Here is a 22,106-nt window from a genome sequence, read left to right as displayed (position 1 = left end):
AGTAAATTTTATGTTACATATGGTTTGCCACAATAGAAAAAGAAAGAAGCCACAAGGAGATATAATTTATACCCACTAATTGACAAAACACAACACAAAACAGAAACCCCCAAACTTCTGAAAATATCAAGTATTTAGAATTACGATGGACTGAATTGTGTCCCCACAAAATTCATATACTGAAGCTCTGACCCTCCCCTCCCCCCACCATGTGATTGTATGGGAGACAAGGCCTTTCAGGAGTTGATTTAAGTTAAATGAGGTCATAAGGTTGGAGTCCTGATCCTATCAAACTTATGCCCTTGTAAAAAGGAAGAGATGCCAGAGAGCTTGCTCCCTCCCTCTCCACAAGTAAGGACACGGCAGGAAGGCAGCCGTCTACAAGCCAGGAAAAGAGCTCTCCCCAGAAACTGAACCCTGGTCTTGGACTTCACAGTCTCTAGAACAGTGAGGAAATAAATTTCTGTTAAGTCACCCAGTCTATGGTATGGAAGCCCAAGCAGACTAAATAATAATGGAGAAATGGGAGCTCCCATGCTGCTGACAGGAGTGTATGTGGGGATAGTCTGGTCTGGTCTAGCCAACCTGAAGAGGTGTACACTCATAACCCAGCAACTCCACTGCATGGTGTGCACTCCAGAGAAGCTCGAGCATTTGTGCAACAGAAGATTAAGTGCGTGGAAGTTAACTGGGACAGCTTTTGTATTAGCAAAATCTGCAAACAGCCAAAATATACACTGAAAGGAGAATAGAAACTATAAAGAAAAATAGCTGAATAATAAACTGAAAAACACAGGATGGTATTACTTCTGGGGAGATAAAGAACAATGACATCCTTGAGGGGAGGACAAGGGCTTCACATGGTCATCAATATTCTATATTTTAAACTGGGTGGTAGGTATGTGGATGTCTCACTATTCCTTAAAACATGTCTTTCCATTCTGCATATATTGTTTTACATATATAGAATATTTATTAACAATTTAACAACAATTGTTAATTTATAAACAAATAAATGAGGGGCGCCTGGGTGGCTCAGTCGGTTAAGCACCTGACTTCAGCTCAGGTCATGATCTCAGGGTCCCGGGATCTGGCGGGCCCCGTGCTGGGCTCCCCACTGAGCAGGGAATCTGCTTCTCCCTCTCTCTCTGTGCCTCCCCCTGCTTGTGTTCTCTCTCTCTCCCAAATAAATACATAAATAAAATCTTTTTAAAAACCAAATGAAATTAATGACAATATGCAATACCAAAGGCATATAGCTTAACTACATTTGATTCATATTGGTCCAAAATTTTTGATAATTTTATCTCTCTCCCTTTGTTAGGTTCTTATGCTTTTTTTTTAATTTATGAAAGACAATAAAGAGTTAAAGTAATTGTATTCAGTTTAAAGATCTCAACTTTTCATTTTATCCATTAAAAAACTGAGCATCCTGGGACCAAATTTTCCGTTAAGACCATGGAATCCACTACTGATCTCACAGCCCCCCTGGCCCTGTGTAGGCCCATTATATACAAGTTCCCAGCACAAGTGTCTATCATATGATAATGTAGGAGAGAGAGAAATGGAAGGTCATAAATAAATAGCGTATAAAACTTCAACTTTCAGGGCATAACTGGGACAGATAACAAAGCAAGCAAAATTCTGATTTAATAAATTACTTGAACTGCCTAAAAGAGTTGGCTACATAAATCACAATTTTACCAGAAGTGCTGCACAATCTACCAAATGCACTGTGAACAGTAAAAAAAAAAAAAAAAAAAAAAATCTCCTGTATGTTGTCAACCAAGACTCCACATCATATTTGTAAAGTCCAAGGGCCACTTAGAGATATGCCACAAGCTTATATACACAATCGCCAAAAGTAACTTTCCCCCTTCGGGGTGAGAATGTCATTGTCCATATGAAAGCATATGGTGTTTTATTTTTGTTTTTATTATGGCTGGAGGTAGGAGTGAGGTGTTAGAGGGAATGAGAAGAATGAGTGCAAAGAGTTAAATAAAAGAATGTTGAAACCACTGAGAAATGCTGTATTTTACATTTTATCCCGCCAGGGCAAATAAATTATTCGGGGGGCACTGACAATGTGACACATAACTGTTTCAGGTGCATTCACATTTACCATTTTATTTAATCCTCAATATATCATCCTAGGTAGGAATTACTTTTCCCATTTTATATATGAAGAAAGAGACAGAGAGATTAAAGAATTTGCTCAGGGTTATGGTGCGGATAAGTGAGAGTGTTGCAATTCAAAACCAGTTCTTACTCAAAGTACAGTACTTTGGCCATTATACTATTTCTTTACGACTGCCTTAAAAATAGTTTTTTTTTAAAATGACAGCAAATAGGAGGAGGGGATTAAGAGGTACAAATTTCCAGGTATAAATAAGTCACAGGATGAAATGCACAGCATAGGGAATATAGTCAATAAATTGTAATAACTATGTATGGTGTCAGATGGCAACTGGACACATCTCGCTGTGTAATGTATAGAATTGTTAGATCACTATGTTGTGTACATGAAACTAATATAACATTGTGTGTCAACTATTATAAAAAACAATTAGAAAAAAAAATGACAGCAAAAACAAGTCAGGAAGTAATCAGCCAGACTCTTCTCTTCCCTCTCCTATTTAAGGGCTTTTCCTATCTTTTTGGTCATGTTCCTGCTCATTAATTAGTTACTAAGAGGAATCGTGGAAATAAAATATGGAACCAAGTTTGTCAATTTTGGTCCTTCTTTAAAATTCAGATCATCATGTCTAAGAAGAGTCTTAGGATTTCTTTTTTTCTCTTTTCTTTTTGTCTCAGCCTTATATCCTGTAGCTTTATTGATGGCACATGTAAAATGTATGTGGCGCAGTGTCGGCCCAGAGTGGGAGCTTTGGAATGAGAGAGCCTGGGTATAAATCCAGAGGCAATACTTACAGCCCTGTGCCCTTGGGCATCTTATATAACCTCTCTCTTGTCTTAGCATTGTTGAAAAATGAGGATATCATCTCATAGTATGGAGAATTAAATAACATAATGCATATAAAACATTTAATAGTTCCTGACAGATAACAAGAGCTTAATAAATATAGGCATTACTATTAGCAGCAAATATACATACACACATACTAATAAATGTTAGGTATTAGTATTATACTATACTAATAGCACAGCTTATTACTATTAAGTACACTCAGGTGCCATGGGGTGGGGGCAGGAACACAGAGGCAAGGCATCTGGGCAGAAAAGGATTAGGAAGACCTTCTGGCAGAGCTGAGTTTGAGGTGGGTTTTGAAGGGTGAGTAGGAGTCAGATATGAAGAAGGTGCGTGTGCTGGGGAGCGAGGGTATTTCAGGATGAGGGAATGGTGCTAGTGAGATCACACAGCATGAAACAGCACAATGGACAGGGTACACCGGCGGGGCAGAACACCGGGGCCAAGGGACCAACCACAGTGTAGTAGTAGCAGTGGAGCTCACACTGAGGGGGACCCACAGGGATTGGCTAGTAAGTGGAAAATGACTTTCCAGGCAGGCATTATGTCAGGACCTATGTCATTGTCCATAGGAAAGCATATGGTGTTTTATTTTTGTTTTTATTATGGCTGGAGGTAGGAGTGAGGTGCTAGAGGGAATGAGAAGAATGAGTGAGGCTGTGAAGAGATTAAATGTTCTAGGAGTTAGAAAGAACCATAGAAAAGACTGATAAATAATCCAGCATAAAATGTCCACTTGAACTGTGATCAAACTTTTATTTCATTCACAAAATTTGCTTTTTGTAGTATGAAAATAAAAGATTTCAGAGGTACAAGTTGTAGAAGACATCTGCGTCAAATATCCTCATTGCTATTTTTCTATTAAAAACGGCCACACATGAGAATGAGTGAAATCTCTTTTCTCATGTCACATACAAGGAGCTGGATGACTTTAGTACAAAAGCACAGTTACACTACTAGAATTAAAACTGAAGCTGAGACAAACTTGAAAGAAATAGAAATAAAACGATGGTCTTCTTTCTATCCATCCTGAACTACCAGTAACCTCTTGAATGCATGACGTGCCTTTCCACATACTCATGCCTGTCTCTAGAATGCTCTCCTTCTTTTTCCTTTTGGTCTGCTATCTTCTACCCTGGCCTTCAAAATTTAATTGAAGGGTCATTTTCTCTGGGAGCCTTTTCCAGTCCTCCAATCTGCTTTAAATACACATCCTTTTGCTCCCAGACCTCATGCATATTCCCATCTGAGCAATTATACTACACCGCACTGTGCTACAATTGTTGGTGCTACATTTATTTGCAAACTGTGAGGTTGTCAAAGATAGGGACCGTGGTTATTCAGAACAGAGATTGTGCATGATTCTACACTCCTAATTACAAAGACGTTACTTAGCACATATTTGGCACTAGATAATTGCATGTTGTTCGTTAATTCAACATCAGACAAGCATAGATTGAAAAATAAATTTGCCACCCTTAGAATAACAAGATGACTTTAAAACAGATTTCTTGTTTTTCTATCTGAAAAACTACAAAGAGAATACACGGCAAAACGCCCCAAAGGTATTCCAAGGCAGTATAGAAGTCTCAGGTAATGTCTCTCAAAGTTGCTTTGGGCAGTGGTATAAATATGACTTCTTTCTTTCTCAGGTCCATTGAAACTCTAGTTCGTTTTCCAGATCAGTCCACCTTCAAATCAATAGTTATGATTTTTCATTACTGTGAAAGAAGAACAACTCTCTCATCCACAAAATAGGCTGTTACAGCATTGCTGGATCATTTTCTCCACATATGAGCATAAAAATGAAAAGAGGGGTATTCAAGGGATTGACGTTTCAAGTTAAAGCCATACAGGGTTTTGCCATAATCTTTCAAGAGAATCTCCTCTCTGGTTCTCCCAAAGCACATTTTCCATGCCAAGAAAAATCACTTGAATTTCAAGGCAAAAACAGACAAAAGAGTGCCTGGAAATAGTCTGTAAACCCCAGTGGGGGGAGAAGTTCCTTACAGAACAAGAACAGAAGAAACATTACAGTGAGTTAGTGAAAAAAAATCCAAAGCAAAGAGTGTCAATAACTTTTTTAGAGGATCCTCCAAATTTGAGCGCAATGCCTAAGATATGCCAGAGGGGGCTGAGTGTAAGAACACACAGCAGGTAAGACTCACATTTTCCCCTCATCTTAGATAAGTACAGCTTTATTTGACACATCAAAGCAGTCATTCTTTAGGGTTATTTGTGAGTCTAGCTCAGTTCCTTTACCCATGCCAGGCTCTGCAGAAACAGGAATAACGAAGCAGGGCTGGTGCCTCACAGAACTCACAGAAACAGACACAGGCAACCACCTGTGGTGGGTGCGAAGGTCCACACAGGTGCTACCACTGCTCAGGAACAACAGCTGCTGTGGGCTCTGCAAAAACGGTGTAGCATCTGGGGTGAGTCTGAGCGATGAGCCTAAAGGAGTCCAGTCAAGTGAAGAAGCACTGGGCATCGGTCTCTGAGAAGCTGACCCAAAGAAATCATCAGCTGAGAATTTTGTAAAGAAGTGAAAGGATCCCCAAGGGTGTTGACATTATGGGCCACCTCTTTCTCTTTTTGGATGTATCTTGTAAAGTTCTTGGTGTTATCAACCCTGGCATTGTGTAGAACATGCTCATGTTGGTCCAGCGAGAAAGGGAAAGAAGCAAGCAAATCATAAACTAGATTAACAATAAAAAAAGATGCAGAGGAGGGCAATTGTTTCTGTAACAGCCATGCTGTCAATTGAATGAGTAGCCTAGAATGAAAACAAAAAGAGTCACAGACATACACAATATGACTGTAGCAGCAACGCTCCCTTCGTTCTTCCATAAGAATGGACTGTGACCCTCAGTGCCAAGGTACAAGGGTAACTACAATAGTAAATAAGACATAGACTTAGATGGCCCTATCAGTGCAGTGGAAGAACAAACTGGTGAACAGGTTCTTAACAATACAATGTTAAATGGCATCCTAGGGGACTTTACAGGTGCTAAGGGAAGGCACAATGGGAGCGGATAAACTGGACTTTGTGGGAAGAGAGAGGGAAGTGACATCTAAATTGAGGCCAAAAGAAGAGTTTACCAGAAAAAAGGGGGATGGGGAGGAGAGAACTCCAGATTGAGAGAACAACATATGAAAAGTAGAGAGGCAACACGTATACCCCATGGGCTAGAGGCAGCTCCAGACAACCAGAACAAGAACCCCACTGGAGGGGCACATGTGTGTGCACAGTAGCAGCAGAGAAGAGAAACGGAGGCTAGGCTGTTAAATAGGAGCCAGATCACCACTAGCCTTGAGAACATATTAGGGATGTTAAGCTTTATTTTTAGGCTAGTGTTGGGGGGCGGCGATTACAGAACCTGCAGCATACAAATGACAGAAGCAGATCTGTGGTTCATAAAGATCCTTCCGCTGCAGGGTGGAGGACAGGCTGGAGGGCAGTTCGAAATTTAGTCTATGTAATCCAAAGACCAACATTTGGAGATTGTTTAGAATAATTTTCAAGTCCATTTGGAAGAATAAATGAATGAGAATAGACATGACTCCTTCTAAGCTCTCCAACCTCTGTCCTAGCCAAGACATGAAATTGACTGTAAAACTACTGTCATTACAATAGAGTGATAATAGTGCAGAAATGGTACAGACAGGTGATTGGAACAAAGAGTCAAGAAATATATGGGAATTTACGTCATGATAAAGTGGCAAGTGGAATTGTTTTAAAAACGAATTAAGCTTTAACCGTACCTCACAACAAAATAAATTCTACATGAAGTAAAGATTTAAATGTACAAAATAAAAACAGGGGAAAACCAATGCTAGGCAGTTCACAAAAGGAGAAAAGCAAATGCTCAGTAAACACAGACACTAAGTTTTACCCAGCAGATTGGCAAGGATGTAAAAAGATAATAGTCCTGGACAATGAGATTATAGGCGAACAAGGGCACTCCCACGCCCTCGGAGAGAATATAAAATTGGTATGTACTTTCTGGAAGACAGTTTAATAGTATAAATCAAACCCTTAAAAATGTGCATGTTGTTTGATCCAGAAACCCCACGCCTAGAAATTTATCCTAAGGAAATAACTGGACAGCTACCCAAACATGTATGTACAATGATGGCAATTGCAATATTTTGAACAGATATTAGTGACAACTAACATGTCCTGACAGAGACAATGAAGTACTGTAGAGCCATTTAATGTAAAGATACAGAACTATTTTAATGACATGAAAAGATATTCGCAACTTAATGATAAGTGAATAAACAAGATTATGGAACAGAATGGATAGTATGATTCTATCATAGGTATTTGCATTGAAAAAAAAGGGGGGGACGTTTATATAGAACCAATGACAGTTTTCTCCATTGAGATTATAATTGATTTCTGTTTTCTCCTGTGTTTTCTGAAATTTTATTGCCATAACGACTTTTATAATCAGAAAAAAACCCCTCTATTTCCCTCTACAAAGAAGTGTCAAGAATACTACTGAGGGTGGAGTGAGTAACTCAAGAGGGTGCAGGAAAGAGGAAGTGCCTGTATCACATTCCAAGTCATTAGCAAGTGCCAGCTGTAGTCTCTTTTCTGGATCCAAGGAGAAAAACAGACACAGAAAGACTTTCTACACTGAACCTTCTAAAAAGGATGAAAATCCTTGTCAGAAAAGCCAGCAGTCTTACTGACTAAATTACAGTATATTTTGCACTTCGATCTAGACACTTGAACCACACTTTCACACTCAATCCCCATTATCATGCTTGCCCATTGATGAAACCATGTCAAATATTCTATAATACAACTGAGGTTAAAGAATCATAGTTTGGGGCACCTGGGTGGCTCAGTCGTTAAGCGTCTGCCTTGGGCTCCGGTCATGATCCCAGCGTCCTGGGATCAAGTCCCATATTGGGCTCCCTGCTCAGCGGGGAGTCTGCTTCTCTCTCTCTCTCCCCAAAATAAATAAATAAAAATACTTAAAACATGCCACGTTGTTTTTTCACTTATGAGACAATAAAAAGCTGTTTGATGTACTCTAACTTTGCCTATCAAGCACAGCATGCATTAATATGGTGAATGTTGTTTTCATAATAATTCAAATTTCATAATAATTCAAATCAGTAACAATACATGCCACCTGACTTTGGTAATGTATAGCTTCCTATGTTTAGTGAAGGAACAGGCATTCTTACTATTAGTATCAGTATTATTATTCCTACTTATCAGATAAGAGAAGTTACTATCAGAGGAGGGGATATTCCCCAAGGGTTTCCCGGTCAGTCAGTCACAAATGCAGATTCATGCCCGGTTTTGCTTTCTGGTGGTACTTTTTTTTCCACCTTCTACAAATAAGACTTTTTAAATGAGAAATACTTGAGTTGAACAATTTTATTTTTCTGTAATCTACATAATGCAGAATTTTAAAATTATGGAGCTCATAAATTGCAGTCTCTTGATCTTATTGAGAAAGAAACTAAAGCCCAGGGAGAGTAAGTGACTCTTTTCATATCTCAACTCATTAGCAGAATGGGAGCCAGACCTCAAGTCACTTACCTCCATTATAGTGTTCATTGTGCTACAGAGAGAACCTGAGGACCCTACAGTCATGACCATTTACAGAGCATTTCACGTACATTTAGTTCCCACAATAACCGTGTGAGGTGTTACTACTGTTATTCTCATTTTGGAGAATTTAAGGGACTTTGTAACACTTTTAGTCATACAGTCCAAGGCTTTATGGCCAAGACCAGAGCTTCTCCACTCTGAAATCAAGGCTGGGGTGTGTTTTCTGTAACTAATTCTTAATTCAAAGGGATCCACTGCTGAAAAAGTTTTGGAAACTTAAAATGATATAACAATCTTATAAAACGATTCACAAAATGTAAGATAATTATTTTCCAAGAAAAAATCTTTTAGATCATAGATCTTCTCAAAGCATCAGCTTTCTATAGATAATTGAAAATTGAACTCAGAGAATAATGAAAGCTTACCACTGTTTAGTTTAGCAAGAAATTCGAGAGGGCTCTGATCCAGGTTAACCTTTGTATCATTAGTATCAGGCAGCTTACAGCTTAAATAAAAATCGTCAATGTAAGCATCTAGGGCTTCGGAGGCAGAGAAATATGGCTTTTCTTTATACTGGATGGAACCATCAATATTAAAGGAGATGCTCTTGAAGACTAAAGTTGCTGGAAGAGAAGGTTCAGAAGTGCTAAAGTGATGTTTCTTAACTGACTTTGCCATGACTTTCTCAAACTGGGCTGCAATGTCCATTCATCTTTCAAAAAACTCTAAACACAGAAAAAGACAGACAAGATTTCAGTTAAATAGGAATGGGTGACGATACAGAATCCTTGCTACTCTTTGCATCATGTGTATTTATTTTCTTACAAATGCAATTGCTTTTTTCCCTTTTTATGCTTTATGTATATTGAGCTCTCAAGCAATGTTCACTGATTAACAGTTTTACTGACATGACCAGGAGTATAAGCTGTACTTTAGAAACATATTAGGGAACCAGAATATGAGCCTTGTCAGGTAAAGCATAAAATAGAGGTGTTACTTTCCTTTGGTTTTAGTTTTCTGGATTGGATGAGTAATTGTGGAGTCTTGAGATGTTTTTATTTGCTACATTAACACAGGACAAGCCTCCAGAATCATTTCATAGTTTTTATTCCCTAGACCCGTTCCCACTCCATTGATGGGACAGGGGAAGCCATGAACAAAGACAAGAAAACAGGAATAGAGGACCCGGGCACAAAAATGATGTCAGACGTGGATGGAACTGGAGGGTGTTATGCTGAGTGAAAGAAGTCAATCAGAGAAAGACATGTATCATATGACCTCACTGATATGAGGAATTCTTAACCTCAGGAAACAAACTGAGGGTTGCTGGAGTGGGGGTGGGGTGGGAGGGATGGGGTGGCTGGGTGATAGACATTGGGGAGGGTATGTGCTACGGTGAGCACTGTGAATTGTGCAAGACTGTTGAATCACAGATCTGTACCTCTGAAACAAATAATGCAATATATGTTAAGAAAAAAAGAAAAAGAAGAAGATAATAGGAGGGGAAGAATGAAGGGGGGGAAACTGGAGGGGGAGACGAACCATGAGAGACTATGGACTCTGAAAAACAAACTGAAGGTTCTAGAGGGGAGGGGGTGGGGGGATGGGTTAGCCTGGTGATGGGTATTAAAGAGGGCACGTTCTGCGTGGAGCACTGCGTGTTATGCACAAACAGTGAATCATGGAACACGACATCAAGAACTAATGATGTAATGTATGGTGATTAACATAACAATAAAAATATTTAAAGAAAAAAAAATAAATGTTTGGTAGAATTCCCCTGGGAAGCCATCAAAAAAAAAATGATGTCAGAGACTAGGAAGCAAGATGAAGTGAGTGCTGAAAGGCGTAGACTTAGTAGGGGACACTGGGTGCTCTGACCTTCCGGCACTCTGGCCTTGGTGCCAGAGCTCAGCTACCATGAGCCTTTGTAGTCCCACCTGGTATCAATCTCTTCCTCTCCAATACCCACTGTAAAAACTAGGTGCTATCAGTACTCTCATTTTCAAGATAAGCATATGGTTGGCACAAGGAGATTAAGTAACTTTTCCGAAGGTACAGAGCAGGGAAGCAATAGCCTAGGTTGAACTCCAGCGGTTGGATCTGAGCTTGAACTTAACCACTGCACTAGACCACCAGCCCCACTGTCTCGTGTCTGCTGGAACTGCCGGTGTGACCTGTGATCTCTAAACATCAGCCACAGGTTAACGGCCAGAATTTTCTGCCAAGGTTGGGTGCCTGAGTTCCGTGGTGTCTCATGTCCCTAAAAGGTTTAAGGGCATTCACTGGTATGTGCAAGGGGAAATGCCATTTATTTGATAACAATATAGAAGTAATGCCAAAGAGAGAGTACTCACTTTTCAGTCCTTTGAAATTCAAGTGGATATGTTGTATTTTCAGAATGTTACATTACATGACATCATAATGCCTAAAATTTCCATCTGTGGAATATTATTTAGTTTCCTCTAAATGTAACGGAGTTATACAGAGGCCTCAGAACCTGAAGAAAACTATGGATCATCTTCCCACGAAAAGGCACAATGGCAGACACAAATGCAACGGGTTCTAAGATTCTGGAAGTTCATTCACGGTCCCTCCCTGCATCTGAACCCTAGATTAAGACTTTTTATCTAAAGGAAGTGCTAGATGTGCAAGAAAGGAAGGGAAAGAAGGCTAACTAGGAAAAGAACAGAAGATTCTTACTAGGAATGAAACAGACTGACCTGGCATCACATACTCTTGGAAATATGATGAGAAAATACCTTTTGATATTTGAAAGGCTCAGCTCAAAGGGCACTTTCTTTGTAAGTCATGATCATGGTCATCTTCCTCCTCCTTCTCCTTCTCTAGATTTGTCGTATGAATTAGTTACTAAAACAGACAATGGGCTTTAGAACTAAGGAAGAAGTAGGTGAAAGTCAGTTCTATCTTTTACTAGGTCTATGCCTCTATCCTCTCCCTAATATGTGATTTCTTCATTTTTAAATTCTGCTTAATAATACTTAGCTCATAGAGTGGCTGTGTTTGATCTTCTGCCACTTTCTACCAGAATGGTCACATCAGGGGTAAAATATTGAAATACTTTCAAAACAGCAGGTAAAAGCTGCTGCCCTTCAGATGTACCCCCCTCACACACACAAATAGCTCCTGTACCAGTGCCTTTTTCCTACCCCAGCCCCAACCCACCTCACCCAGGAGCCCTCAGACCTTCCCATAATCCAACAACTTAAGGGGTACTATCTGGCTCTTTAGGACTCTGCTCCAGCTATGGCTGATGTCCCTGCTGTCTGGCCAGTGCCTGGCCATACAGATGATTAAATGTGTTGAATATCATCCCTGAGAAGATATGGTGCAGTAAGTGTTAATGTTTTTCCTTTCCTCATCCTTAGGTGCTTTGCCTCACCCTATTCATACTGATCGTAGTTTGAACTACATGATAGCTGGGTATGTGTCTTATTCCTCACTAAGTTCAACAAAATAAGGAATGGATAGATATCCCAAGCTTTACAGCCCATTGCAGTTGCTCGAGTTGAATTGAATTTCAGTCAAAATGTTCCTTTTGCTATATATAAAGCATTCCAGTGTGATTCCTGCAGCAATGAAAATGTTCAGAAAGATCAAGTCCTTTGGGTTTATTAGTAGCTGCTGAGAAGAAACAAAATAGGCATATAGGATACTGTATTAAGTCAAGGATTTAATGAGAGAAGGGTTGAATGCACAGAGCAAGAAGTTGATGAGGGAGCTGGTGAGATTATCACCCATGGTGGCAATAATTTTGAGGTTCACTTACAGCAAACCTTTAGCACCAGACTGTCCTATGTGCACCTACAGCTCGAAGTCCAGTTTTAACTAGAAATTTAAAGGCGTTTTCTATATCACCCAATTGCATGAATAACACTATAAAGGAAACTTGATAATTACATATTTCTAAAACAATATAGAGGGAAAAATCAATGTATAAGACATGTTGATAGTCTTGGTAAATGAACACTATTTATAAACTTAAGTTTATTTTGTGGCTTCCATTTTATCATACACACGGCAATGTGCAAATTCATTCTCTTGGTTTTTCATCTCTTTTTTTACTCATAGGGGCTAAGCAAAGAAAGGAATGAATACTCTTGTAGTTTAAAAGCAAGATGACCATATCCAATAACTAAGAGAAGAAAAAAAAATCAATAATTTCCTAACCATACATCAAATAAAATGCAGATTGTCTGGATATTTCCCCTGGCAATTTCATGTTTGAAGTTGGTCCAGCCCCAATCTCTTTGATAGCATTTTTAAAAATGTATCCAATCTATAAAACCTCAGAGTACATGCATCTACTAGGAGGCAACAGATTCCTGAAGAATATAGAGGATTTTAAGTAGGACTAGAGAAAATCATTAGCTCTGTCTTCCTTATCACTTCAGGTTATATCAGACTTAGTCAAAGAAGCGGAGTCCCTCAATCCTGGCAGGGAGAAAGGTTCAGAGAATTGCACAAAGTTCAGTTTCCCTCTCTCATTCAATTCAATTAAACACACGATTATTGACTGCCAATGCACAAGGAAGCATGCTAAGCACTGCATAGGGATACAGTGATGGACTAGACTTTATTTCCCTCACAAGAAGCTTATAGTCCAGTAGGAAAGATAAAAGCAGCATATAAATGAGTGCAACCCAAGAAAGGGCACGCTAGGGCCATCGAGCACCCCCAAGGGTGGCGGGAACACAGAGAAGAGAGAAATTACTTCTGTTTGATGGAACTGGAGAAAGTTTCGTTTTAGACAGTATATTTAAACTAGGACTTGCAAAAGAGGTAGGATTCAGACACATGAAGAAATGAGGAAAACAGACATTCCAGGAAGAAGGAACAACATAATCAAAGATAGTGAAATAGAAAAAAACCCCATGCATGCATAGATGGAGGAACAGATCTGATTTTCTTCTGTTGTCAAGTAGTGAGAGAGGACGGAAATACTATATTCTCTACTGTACAGCCAAAGTGGTGAGCTTCAGCGCCAGGTATTATAGCTATTTTACAGAAAAGGAAAACTGAGCCACAGAGAGCTTTTAGAGTGCTCTCAGGAAATAAATCTAGTGAGTAATAGATCTGAGACTTAAAGCCTCAAAGCTCATATTCTTTCCATCACATCCCTATGTCCACCATCTGCCTGTCTTCCCCCAAGAACTGCTGAGTAAAATAAGCACAGACCTTCCTGGCCACTCCTTCCCTCTGAAGCTAGTGGTTAACTCCAAATCCAAGTGAGAGTATCCCACCCCACCTAGGCAGCAACCAGAATTCTGTACCCCAGCTTAGGTCATAGATGGACTAATGCTTTTGAAAGTCTACCTGCGTCATCTGGCCAATGTGATACCTTACCAGCCAGAGTCCATCTATGCCAGCTATATCTCAGGATGCTTGAGGGAGACAAGAGGCATCAGGGCAGAAATATTCCTTAATCTTATGGGCTTTGTCCAAGAAATTTAGTAAGCAAATAAAACATATTTTACTAAAGAGAGATTATCTTCTCTGTTGTCAGTCTGATTCTGATAAAGTTTGGAGCCCTCAGAGATCAAGCTGTAAACACACTATGTTTCAGAATTTGAATTTTAGTAGAATATAGTCACTGCAATGCAACTTAAAGTTTCTCACTACAAAGGGCCTAATGGAAATACTTCACACATTACTTTAATCACCAGACATTGTGACAATACCTTGTTCCTGTAATACCTTTGAAGGATAGCTTACACATATGGTCACAATTATTAACTATTCAGATTTTAAACCACAGGCTGATTCTTAATTACTGAGAAAGAATTAGAGGAGAAACCAGTGTTTGAAACACATAGGACTTTACAGATCAAAAATATTCTCTTTGGGTTTGTTTGCTAGTAATTTGGTACATGGTATGCAATGGGCAGTAACATAAACTGGTTCTACCCTTGTGTTCTGTAGTTTGGGGTATGTAATGTATTTTTTTATTTATTTTTTAAGATTTATTTATTTATGAGAGGGGGAGGGGCAGAGGGAAAAAGAGAGAGAGAATCTCAAGCAGACTCCCTGCTGAGCGTGGAGCCCAATGCGGGGCTCAATCTCACAACACTGAGATCGTGACCTGAGCCAAAATCAACAGTCAGACCCTAAACCAACTGAGCCACCAGGGTCCCTGGGGTACGTAATATTTTAGATTAATAGCTTATTGCAGTGTTGTGTCATATTCTTTTACAAACCCAACTAGCAATGCCTATATACACACGTAAGGAATAAATATTTATTGTAAGTGTAGAAAGGTAACAGAGTAGAGGTCGGCTCTGGTACCACACTGACCAGTTTCACAACCAGCAGCATGACTTTGGGCAAACTACTTAACTTCTTTGTCCCTAAACTTCCTCATCTCTAAAATGGTAATAATAACCAACTCACAGCCCAGATGTAAGGCAATAATATGGGTAACACTTAGAAAATGCCCAGTATACATGAAAGTGTTCAGTAAATGTAGTTTGCTGTTATTATTATGATTGCCTGGTGTATGTCAGTATATATTACCTATGTGTGATAGGTCCTCCCGCCAGAACATTCATTTCCCATTGGGACGCATATATTTTGTGATTTTAGGGGATTCTACCCTGTCCAGTCAAGCGGTGGTGTAGCAACTTTGGAATACCAAGCACCAAAATAAGAAACCTAGAATTTCATTCATTGTATCCATTAATCTCCTTAAATTCACATTCCATAGATAAAAGGATTATCCTAAAGCAGGATCAATACTTGATTCATTCCACATCCTAGAATCTTCTGTAGAGCCCAGGAAGCCTGAGGCTGGAGGAGAGGCGTCAGCAAAATTTAAATTATTTCCTAAATCTTAAGCTTTAAGAGTTACTGTGTTCTGCTCTAGGGACTGCTTTTCTATGTCATTAAGTGTTTTTTTTTTTTTTTTTCTGCCCAAAACATATTCAATTTCTCTTTATTTCCAAATTATTGTTCTTCTAATGTGCATGTGAGCGCTTCAGCAAAAATAGCTGCCAAAAGACTTTAAAAGATTTTATTCACTTTAATACGCCATGACTAATTGGGTAAAACAGCAAACAAGCACATTAAGATTATATCTATAGGCCTGTAACCACTCACCGGCACATGGGCGACATGTTCAGTGGAATTTTACTATATTGGGTAATGAGGAAAAAATTCCTTTGTTTGGTGGAAATCTCTATGGATATAATTGTAAAGAGGAGGAAAGGAGAGTTTTTACTCATGCTTTCTATACTAAAGAATATCATCCATCACCTCTGAATACATTGTTTTTATTAAGGAAAAAAATATTAGAATCAGGAAGGGAGCACACGGGGCCGCCCAGATCCATTTCCTACTATAATGCACTCTGTATTTTAAGAGTTTTCTCAGTAAAGGTGGTGGCATCTGGAAATTATTGTGAGAAAAATTAAAATACTAGGAAGTAAAGGGGGTTCTAGGTAGCATGTTTAAATTTAATGGAAAAGAAGTATTCCACCTTTTGGGAAAAATGAAAAAAAATTCTAAAATACAAAATCAAACGAGCAGAAACAAATTTTTATTCCACTACTCCTATATGTAAGCCCTACAGTGGGGGCTATGGAGAAAAAGAAAGAACTATCAGAGATGCCTTTGCCTTCATGGAGATTCTAATATAGTGGGAGACAGAAACATGATTTTGAGATTTAGCAACTGGCATTGGGCAATTAGTATTAAGGTGTCAATCAGTAGAGTCAACAAGTGGAGCCTTTGCACAGGGGGTCCTGGGGAAAGTATCTCACTAGCAAGCTGATGTGCCATGTCCTTATCTCTCCACATGCGTTTCCCTCATGTGACCAAAGCTGATTTGACTAATGAAAAGTCTAGCCTTTCCTCTTAGAATCTAATGAAAGATTTCCACTTCAGAGACTTTTACTTGGGACTTTCTTTAGGGCCCACGTATGCCTCACAAATGGCAGAAAGGCGTAGATGAGGATTATAAAACAGGCTACAAGTTTTCACCTCTAGTTCATTTGATCTATGAAGTAGAAATGTTAGTTGCTTCACTTGAAAGATTCCAGAGGCAAAGAATATTAAAACAAAACAAAACAAAACAAATTCCAACACTGAAGTGTTTTAATTTGGTTGTTCTGGGATAAACTTTATTGTGCTCACAATTAATTGTGTCAGATGAGTTATGGCTGGTGAATGTGTGATGACTTTGCAACTCTTCGTATGAGCTGGATCCTTGGTTCCTTGATAGTGATTCTAGATCACAGGTTCTCAGTTTCCACATACAATTTTCACTGAGTTTCCAAATTTACAAGGGAATTAAAAAGCCCCATGAATCTCTTTCCCACAAGTCTTAACATGTAATCAATCTAACTACTACCCTATTATAATTTTCCAAACATCCGTTTTGCCAAACACCAAGCTACTAAGACAGGGCATTTTATAAACTTTAGGTACCCCTGTAAGGCAAACAGCTCACATTTTCACAGAATATTTAACAGTTTTGTACAGCCCACCTATCTTCTAAAAGTATCACCTAATGTGAATACTCATTTGGGAAATAGAATCAGTGAACAATCTATCATCTCTGGATTAGCAGTTCCTCCATTTATTAATCTGATGTACTAGAAGCTATATCCCAGTATTACCTTCTCTTCAGTTTCTTACACGCCTTGATATGTCAGCATTTATGTCACTGAGAGGATATCGAACCCAAGAAATCGTTGACCCACATGAGACCTAAAGGAAGAAACTATTTGCTGTAAGAACGTGGCAGATCTACTGTAAACCCCATCCAAGAGAATTCTTTCTCCTGCTCATACCAAACACATAGCAATGAAAATTTAAAACAAAACTAAGAGAGCACAGCCACACTTCAAAACAAGATAGGTATCTTTGTGGACCAAACTTTGAACTGAAATATACACCACTGAGTGGAAATTGGAGTGGCCTACTGGGCTCAGGACTGGATAGATTGTAGTGGCCTGATGTACACATAGAATCAGAGAGACTGGAGACTAAAAGCCCATGGATGCAGGATGTCAATGGATATAGGGTCATCACATGAGACAGCGAGTTGGGGCAGGCATCCCTGCTAGTGAGCAGAGGTTGAAAACGCTGTGCCCACTGCCCAAGGCTATCACTACTTGGTTGCGAAGGAGGGAAGGAGCAGAGCTACCAGGCACCAGAACTAGGCTCTAGATTTAAACTCTCTCAGTCATAGGAAAAGACTCCCTAGCAGTCATACAAAAACCTGCTTCTCAATGGTTGAACCCAGGAGGACAGAAAAAGACAACTACAAGAATTTGGGAAAAGAAGAAGTGATCTTGAGGAAAGGCGGGGGGGGGGGGGGGAGAAGAAAAATAAAAACAACAACCAAGGCAAAACTTCCACCTAAGATGAACCTGCAAACAAAAAGCACCATACAGTACCAAAGTGAATACCATCCATGTCAAAAATATAGTAACAACAGAGATATAGGACAAGTTCTACAGAAGAGGTGGAATGTGAATCATACTTGTATGAAGAAGTTTTGGAAAAGTAGAAAAGGAAGGGGCATTTTGTGAAGAAGAAACATAGAAGGTTGATGACAGAAATTGGAAATTGTGGGAAAGGGAGACATGCTTTATAAATTGAGATGGGGCCAAACTATGGTGTGCCCAACTGCCAGCAAGAGAAGCTAAATGTGACTTGTGAGCAACGGGAGCAGGCAAAGATGTGATGAAGGAGGTAACGGCAGGGCAACAGGATGGAATAGAGGGGGAATATGGTGGTGGCCAGACAATTCAGGAGATGCTGAAAGTAAGATGTTAAAGGAAGATGTTTGTGCCATAATGATGCAATAAAAATGGAAAGAGATGGTTTGAAGGTAGATTTCATAATTAACAGATTGGGTTAGTCACTGGGGATAAACAAGAGGGAAATCTTAAGTATTTTAAGTCTGGGAGGCTAGTGCCACTAAAGCAATGGTGAAGATTAGAAAAGGCATTCCTTTAGGAATAAAAAAAAAAATCTAATTTAGTGGTGCTGGTATTTTACATTCTTACTTTATTTTTTATTATCTATTTAAAATATTGTAAGCAGGAAGATAGAGAAAACATGGGATGCCTTAGTATCCATCATCAAGATTTAACAAATGTTTATGAAATAGCATCAGATATTTTTAAAGATATAAAGTGTTGCAGATGCAACTACAGACCAACATCTCCATCTCATTTTCCTCTTTCATCCCCCAGAGGCAACCACTATCCTCAACTGGGTGTTGTTATCCTTCAGCTGTAGAGCTTTTTATACTTTTCCTATAATTGGATGTTCCTATAATATATACTATTGTTTTGTGTGCCTTAACAATTCACATAAAATCATTCTGCATATTTTTTGCAATATTTTTATTTCTTTTTTTCTCTCACTATTATGCTTTGAACATGTATTGATGTTGACACAGGTAGACCTAGTTTATTGATATATCATATTTGAAGGAAATTAGATACACTGAAGTTCAGATGAGAGATTAGAGCTGTAGGTGCTGATTTGAAGCCTATAAACACAGAGAATAATTGAACTGTGAGTGCAGCTTTGTTTTCCAGGCTAGGATGAGGCATCCACTACACTCTGAGTTCTTGGAGTGCAATGACCCTGTATTACTCATCTTTGAAAGTCCCAAAGCACCAGTCATGATGTGATACTCCATGAATGTGTGCAAAATGAAGGAATGGATGAATAAACAGCTTTCCTCCCCCCTTGCTCTTTTTTTTTTTTTTTTTTTGCTATAAAATATGCAATGCACAGTCTGGAAACTGGCGACCACAGGCAAATTTGAACTATAAGTAAACTTTATTAGCCAACACAGTATTATTTTTTTCAATAGAATCAACATTTTAAAATTGTGAGATTTCCCAATAAAAAACCAGACACTTGGCTTTTATTGCAAAATCTAAATATCTGACAATGCCTGGCTTGTACTTCTGCCTGGCAACAATCAAGGTGAGTAGACCTTTAAACAGGCCATATGTTTCCAGCATGACACCACCACTTCCCATTGCAGCTCTGACACGAAGGCCAATTGTCAGTTACAATGGATTATTGCTTGCACTGTTGTTTTTCTGATGGTAGGAAATATTTCACTGTATCCTAGGCTCTGAAAAGGAGAGAAAAAAATAGAGATGGACTGACAGGGCCCAGGGCTTCACACAAAATTGGAGAGAACACATTTCTTTGCAAACGTGATGACTATATCCTTAGATGTTTAACACACAATGGTAGACACAAACAGTGTTTTTAGGTCGGACAGTAGATCACGGGGAATGGCATTTATTTACTAAATAAGTATTAAAAACCTGGATTCTGTTGGCATTTCAGTGAGCAATCCAACCTGCTCTTCTCAAATACTTCCGTAATATAATACTTTTACATGAACTGTCAAAAAAGAAATTGTCTCTTTGGCTTTTTAGTATTTATTTTCACACAGTTTTAATCCCAAGAGGAAATCCTCCCTAATAACCTGGAAATCTTCCTGATCTCTCTTTTCTCTATTAGATTGCCCCAACAGGAGTAGTCATAACTCTGGTAGAGCTTGTTATTAGCACATATAATAATTCTAAATATTGAAATGTATATGATTTTGATGATCTGCCTTATCACATTGCCATCTTCAAATGATGTGAGACAACTCTTTAATAACAACTTCTCAGTCAAGGATTCATCACCAGCAAGGGTCCTGGAAGGAGAAAGACGATGAGCTGTCAGCATACAATGTGATCCCCAGGAAAAGTCACTCTCAGACTTTAGGAGGACCCCCAGTGAAGCAGAACACTTCTGTCCTTGGGAGTCACAATCCTCACATCTGGACAGAGTACAGCATCAGAAAAGATGGTGGGAACAGGGAGGCTTAAGGTTCTAAGTGGGGTGTCCTTGTGGCTGAAAATGATACTTTATTTGAGCTTTATTCCGATCTTCTTTTTTAAAGATTTTATTTATTTATTTGACAGAGAGAGACACAGCGAGAGAGGGAACACAAGCAGGGGGAGTGGGAGAGGGAGAAGCGGGCTCCCCGCCGAGCAGGGAGCCCAATGCGGGGCTCGATCCTAGGACCCTGGGACCATGACCTGAACCGAAGGCAGACGCTCAATGACTGAGCCACCCAGGCGCCCCTATTCTGATTTTCTGCTCAAATGAATTAAATCTTTCAGGTGGTCCTTTACATCAGTAGAAGTTATTTTTATTGAGGAAGAAATGGTGTTTGATTGGGAAGTAATTTTTTTCCAAGCTTAGAAGTGGAGGAGAAGCAGATTCTAAAATCTGTACCATCCCTCGTCCCACGTTTATAAGGGTTTAAGCCGGTTTATTTCCAGCTACAACAGTTTCTTTTTACTACATTTTAAAGATCTCCCCCCAACAGGAAGAATGAAGGGGGGTAAATAGGAGGGGGAGACGAACCATGAGAGACGATGGACTCTGAGAAACAAACTGAGGGTTCTAGAGGGGAAGGGGGGATGGGTTAGCCTGGTGATGGGTATTAAAGAGGGCATGTTCTGCATGGAGCACTGGGTGTTATGCACAAACAATGAATCGTGGAACACTACATCACAAACTAATGATGTAATGTATGGTGATTAACATAACAATAAAAAGATCTCCCCCCTACATTTAGCATGTATCCAACTGTCATGAAAATTAATAAAATCTTCATTATTGGTTAAGGGAAAGATAATACACAAAGTATGATAGCCATCATGTCTTTGAGAAAACAGGAGGCACTCTATTTTAGATGATTTTAAGGTTTACTCTCAAATATTTTTTTTTAAAAAGCACTTGTTTTTGGGATTCAACTTAAATTTTGGTTCTTACAGAAACAAAAGATATTTTAAATTTTATAAGTGATTAGTTTACCATCTTCTCTCATCCTAATAAGGTGATTCCTTCCTGGGATGGCAAATTCTCGATTTTAAACTGTACTTACTAATGAAATAAATGGTATATAATTATTTCAATAGTTAATAAACAATATTACAATGAAGAATTTTTATTTGGCACATAATTATTTCAATAGTTAATGAACAATATTATGATGAATTTTTATTTGTTCATGCTTCTCTAGAGAAAAAAACTAAATTATCCACTGTTTTCTATTATTGTTATGCTGGTGCCTAACCCGCATATGATTCAACAGCCTCAGTCAAACTTTCCTCTGGTGAACTGCTGGCCATTTATGAGGCAAAGGAGTTAATATTGTGTCCTCATTAGAATTGTCCTCATCTATCTTCAAACCTTAATTCTGGTACTAAAATGATCTCTAGCATTCATATCCTAAAATAAGATCAATATCATAACATACCACACTACCTATTTTTTTTTTAAGATTTTGTTTATTTATTTGAAAGAGAGAGAGACATAGAGTGAGCATGAGTGGGGGGGAGGGGCAGAGGGACAAGCAGACTCCGTGCTGAGCACAGAGCTAGACAGGAAGCTCGATCCCAGGACCCTGAGATCATGACCTGAGCCAAAGTCAGACGCTTAACCCACTGAGCCACCCAGGTGCCTCTACCACACCAC

General features: G+C 39.0%; 1 protein-coding gene across 11 annotated transcripts in view; it reads right to left on the bottom strand.

The window, feature by feature from the left end:
* Positions 1 to 22,106, bottom strand: part of GRIP1 (glutamate receptor interacting protein 1) — a 660,679-nt gene that overhangs the window by 220,850 nt on the left and 417,723 nt on the right. For 8 of the 11 annotated variants that reach the window (XM_027593510.2, XM_027593511.2, XM_027593512.2 and 5 more), the window contains exons 1-2: positions 10,925 to 10,952; positions 8,993 to 9,292 (exon numbers count right to left, since the gene is read on the bottom strand). The exons of the other annotated variants lie outside the window; for them this stretch is intronic. In XM_027593510.2, coding sequence (XP_027449311.1) covers positions 8,993 to 9,275 — 283 coding nt within the window. In that variant the 5' untranslated portion in view covers positions 9,276 to 9,292; positions 10,925 to 10,952. Of the gene's footprint in view, positions 1 to 8,992; positions 9,293 to 10,924; positions 10,953 to 22,106 lie in introns of those variants that run through there. 11 annotated transcript variants of the gene reach the window in all.

Source organism: Zalophus californianus, chromosome 9 (assembly GCF_009762305.2).
Source record: "Zalophus californianus isolate mZalCal1 chromosome 9, mZalCal1.pri.v2, whole genome shotgun sequence".
In the NCBI taxonomy this organism is placed as follows: Eukaryota; Metazoa; Chordata; class Mammalia; order Carnivora; family Otariidae; genus Zalophus; species Zalophus californianus.
Note: the sequence above shows the minus strand (reverse complement) of the source record. Positions and strands in the feature narration are given on the sequence as shown.